The sequence below is a fragment of the Triticum dicoccoides genome, chromosome 3B, assembly GCF_002162155.2.
Source record: "Triticum dicoccoides isolate Atlit2015 ecotype Zavitan chromosome 3B, WEW_v2.0, whole genome shotgun sequence".
In the NCBI taxonomy this organism is placed as follows: domain Eukaryota; kingdom Viridiplantae; phylum Streptophyta; class Magnoliopsida; order Poales; family Poaceae; genus Triticum; species Triticum dicoccoides.
Window position 1 is genome coordinate 480,859,499 of NC_041385.1, and position 4,448 is coordinate 480,863,946.

General features: G+C 55.5%; 1 protein-coding gene across 1 annotated transcript; it reads left to right on the forward strand.

The window, feature by feature from the left end:
- The first annotated feature begins 2,209 nt into the window (after window positions 1-2,209).
- LOC119279593 (mitogen-activated protein kinase kinase kinase 18-like) lies at window positions 2,210-3,725 on the forward strand. Its single transcript, XM_037560785.1, has 2 exons — window positions 2,210-3,646; window positions 3,710-3,725. The coding sequence occupies exons 1-2, from the start codon at window positions 2,292-2,294 to the stop codon at window positions 3,723-3,725; spliced, it is 1,371 nt and encodes a 456-aa protein (XP_037416682.1). The 5' UTR covers window positions 2,210-2,291.
- The last annotated feature ends 723 nt before the right edge of the window (window positions 3,726-4,448 follow it).

Genomic DNA, 4,448 nt, shown 5'->3' on the forward strand with positions numbered 1-4,448 from the left:
TCAGCCTCTGCGCGATGTCGTTGACTCCATGCAGGGTTGGATGCTGCGGATGGGGAGCTTCTTGGAACGAGCTCAGGCTGCATTGGACGATCTCTCACTAGTGCCACCTGTGTTGCAGACCGCTCATGTGTCGTGCCCTTTAGTTGTGCCTGATGTCAGCTTTGAGCTCGAGAGGTGAGTCGGGCTTCATGGTTGTTTCTCCCCTCGTGCAAGTACCAGCTCGCCGTTGCCAGCCTTTGAGGGACTGGACACTGATGTGGCTGTTACTCCGGCGCTGCAGATCATGCCTGAGCTTCGGGTCCTGTGTGGGTTTTCGGTTTTGCCTCTGTCCGTCGAACAACTGAAGGTCCCCCCCCCCCCGGCGATCTCGATTGCGGATTTATTGCCTGCTTCACCTCGGGAGTCTAGCCAAATACTTGATGCCGAGGAGTGTGGTGATTTGGATGTTGTCGTCTCTCGCCCGCCTAAGTCCATTGGGTGTCAGGCGTCAGGCAGCCTACCTCTCGGTGTCATGGAGCATGGTGTTTCAGATGTTGCTGCTCTTCCCTCGTCTGCGACCATCGAGCAGGTGATGCCTGTGAGTGACACGACCACTGAGCCAAGTGTGTTGCCACCTACTCCAAACCCAGATGCTCTCTTCGCGAAGGAACTTTGTGACTTGCTCACCAGTGTGGAGACTACTAGACCTAGTTTGGGTAGGTCGATTGCTTGCCTCTTGTCTGGGACGCCAATAAGGGGCAAGCAAAAGAAGGCGGGCAAAGGTAAGAGTGGCGCCACAGGCAAGGCGTCTCTGACTGCTTGATGGATGACCTTCGAACTCTCGGCCCGTCCTCGAGAGGTGTCAGATGCCTTGTGTCCAGGTGTTCTTGTCGGCGTCTCTTGGTGTAGTAGCAATGTCGGGTTCTGTGGATGTTGTGTTTTCGAAGAGACTGGCGGGGTCACCTGTGCGGTTGTGGGGTTTCTTGCTATGTGAGTAGTTAGTATGTGCTTCGTTTGTATTGGTTTTCGCCCGGTTTTTCGAAAATTAACTGGGCAATTCTCTTCTTCTTAATTAATCGATGAGGCAAAACTTTTGCCTCCGTTTCGAGAAAAAAAATGTCCACCCTAATCGGTGAACCTTAATAGTACAAGTGTGCAACATGGTCGGTGAATGATGATATAATTACATAAACCTGTAAAATATTTTTTGTTTTCCAGCTTGCTCAGTATAGTATTTTAGTGCTAAACGCACTGGAACGTCAACATCAATTGTTTGCAAGTGTGAAAGGGCCCGTCCAAACGACATGTATTTGGAACTTGGAAGTTGAACTTTCCTCGCTTCTTTTGCCCTTCCGGGAGGAGGAAAGAGAAGGCGAAGATTTGGCGTAGAGAAACCTTGAGGATGTTGTGTACCGGTTGACTTGTTGGGAGGACCAGGCCGCTGGAACCTGGAAACGCCAACAGCTCCAGCCAAGTGAGACCGGTGAGCCGAGTCGCGAGCAGAAGGCCGGTGTAGGTGGGTGGTCAGCTCCCGGCTGCGGAGGGCGAAGCAACCTTGCTGATTCCTCAACTTGTTCTGGCAACTCGCAGCCTAAGCCTTAGGTCACTCCCTCCGAGATACATAGTACGGTTGACTGGTTGCGAACATTCATCTGAACGTAGACCGACTCGTGGTTCATTGAAAGTAGAAGGATCCCAGTAGCGGCCCACCACTGGCCTTGCCTTATCGACAACGTCACAGCGAGCACAGTTAATTTGACTGCGCGAAAGATTGGAGTGCAGTTTTGACAGAGCGATAACTAGTTCAGAACACCTTTTTTTTTCTGCGGGGAAGTTGAGAACACCTCCGTTCCCGCACTGGATTTGGGAGTGATCCGAAACAATGAAACGTGCAAAGAATATTCGCGCATCACTACACCGATGCAGATGCACCTGACCTTGCTAGTCATGCAGGATCACTTGAACGAGCGTCCCACCAAGAAAAGAGAGGTCGGAAATCCCATCTACCACGCACGCGCGGCAGGCACTAGAATTTGACCATGGGCAGCGGCTGAAAGCTCGTTGCGCCGTCCCCTGGGCGTTGACGGGGGCTCCGCACGAAGCACACGCCCCTCGCGACGCGCTGTCTCTCTCCCGCACGTTTCCCACGCAACCATCGCATCCAAACTCGGGGTGGCCATACAAATACGCCCCGCGCTCCCTTCGTCCGCAGGCTCATCAATCGATCACACGTCCAACTCCACGCAGCACAACGCCCGACCCTACGAACCCTCCCCTCCCGTGCTCGAAACGCTCGATCGGGCATTCTCCGAATGGACGCCACCGCCGCGAAGCAGCTCAGGCGGCTCCGCACGCTCGGGCGCGGCGCGTCCGGCGCCGTCGTCTGGCTCGCCTCCGACGACGCCTCCGGCGAGCTTCTCGCGGTCAAGTCGGCCGGCGCCGACGCGGCCGAGACGCTGCGACGCGAGGGCCGCGTCATGGCCGGGCTCTGCTCCCCGCACATCGTCCCCTGCCTCGGCTCCCGCGCCGCGCCCGGCGGCGAGTACCAGCTCTTCCTCGAGTTCGCGCCGCGCGGCTCGCTGGCCGACGAGGCCGCCAGGAGCGGCGGGAGCCTCGCGGAGCGCGCCATCCAGGGGTACGCGGCGGACGTGGCCATGGGGCTTGCCTACCTCCACGGGAACTCGCTGGTGCACGGGGACGTCAAGGCGAGGAACGTCATGGTGGGCGCCGACGGCCGAGCCAAGCTCGCGGACTTCGGTTGCGCGAGGGCCGCGGATTCCGACCGGACAATCGGCGGCACTCCGGCCTTCATGGCGCCCGAGGTGGCGCGCGGGGAGGAGCAGGGCCTGGCGGCCGACGTGTGGGCGCTCGGCTGCACCGTCATCGAGATGGCCACCGGCCACGCCCCGTGGAGCGACATGGACGACGTCTTCGCGGCGGTCCACCGGATCGGATACACGGACGCCGTGCCCGAGCTGCCCGCGTCGCTGTCGCCGCAGGCCAAGGACTTCCTGCGCAAGTGCTTGGCAAGAAACCCCCGCCACCGATCCACCGCCGCGCAGCTCCTAGAGCACCCGTTCCTCGCGTCCGCCTTCCGCGACGTCGACGCGGAGCCGGCGAAGCAGGATTGGATGTCCCCCAAGAGCACACTCAACGCGGACTTCTGGGAGTCGGACGAGGAAAGCGAAACAGAGGACATGCTGACGAGCGCGGCCGAGAGGATCGGGTCGCTGGCGAGCCCTTGCTCGGCCTTGCCAGACTGGGACTCCGACGACGGCTGGATCGACGTGCACGGCGAACGCCCCGAAGCTTCAGAAACGACGTCGGCCACGGCGATCGCCGGCACACATTTCGGTCCTTGGAGCCGTGAAGAAGGATTGGAATCCGAGGTTGGTGTCCGTTTCGCTGATGCGGATGCCGGTAGGTGGTACGACCTTGTGCGGAATGTGGATGGGGCGCATTATTTCGGTGGGTACGAGAGAGATTTGAGTGTCAGTGTTGCTACTGATAGACCATTGTGCCTCATTGTTAGTCATAGACGCAAAATTGTAAAATTCGGTTGTCATTGCGACAGAGAAAGAACAATACATTTTGGTTTTGCACAAATTTCCTTCTGTCTTGAGCTTCCGTGGCGTGCTGTTTGCATCTTATCTTCCACTGAATGGGGGTATTATCGTTTTTTGGCCTTTTTTTATAACTGCTTGCTGCTTATAGCCTATTTAATTTGCAGAATTTCAAAAACATAGAGAAAAAAACACGAAAATAGGATAGGATTGCAGGTGTGATACAGAGGATTGTCAAAACAAAGGAATTTGCAGAATCACATGTTTAGGGGTGCAGAATTACATGTTTGATAGGTAGGAATATGAGAAACACAGGATACATGGTCAAACTAAGGTTAGACCATATGCAAAGATAAGGTGGAGTCGATATTTACGCTACTTAGGCATCTTCAATGGCAACCCGTAAAAAATTCCCACATCTATCCGCGAATAGGTGACCAGTTCATGGACACGAATATGTGAGGACATCATCCAACCGTAGATACATACATTTTCACAACAACTCGAATCAACCGGACAAAATTCGTGCAAACACAACCGGATTCATATAAACATGACGAATTTCATATAAAAATGCCGGATTTTCATATAAATGACGGATTTAGTACATTCATCAACTAAGTGACGCTTGTCCGGCTCTGGAGATATAATAATACCTAATATAAATGGCCGCCCGCAGATCCCTTTGTCTTCCTCAGGTCGGCAGCCCGATCATCAGACTGGGAGCCCCAGAGGTATATGCTTCAGCACAAAGGACAGCTCGCTTCCCCACCGCTCATCAGAGTGGAACCCACCGCTGATGCTTCCGTGGAAGGGGAAGGGGGCGCCCCCACTTCCGTGGAGCCCATGTGGGATCGTCGGAGGTCCTTGCAAGAGAAGAACCAGGCAAGATACCGGTTGTGTATG

What these genes read in the sequence shown, in the direction of transcription:
- LOC119279593 (XM_037560785.1), top strand. Translation starts at nt 2,292, where the DNA reads ATGGACGCCACCGCCGCGAAGCAGCTCAGGCGGCTCCGCACGCTCGGG.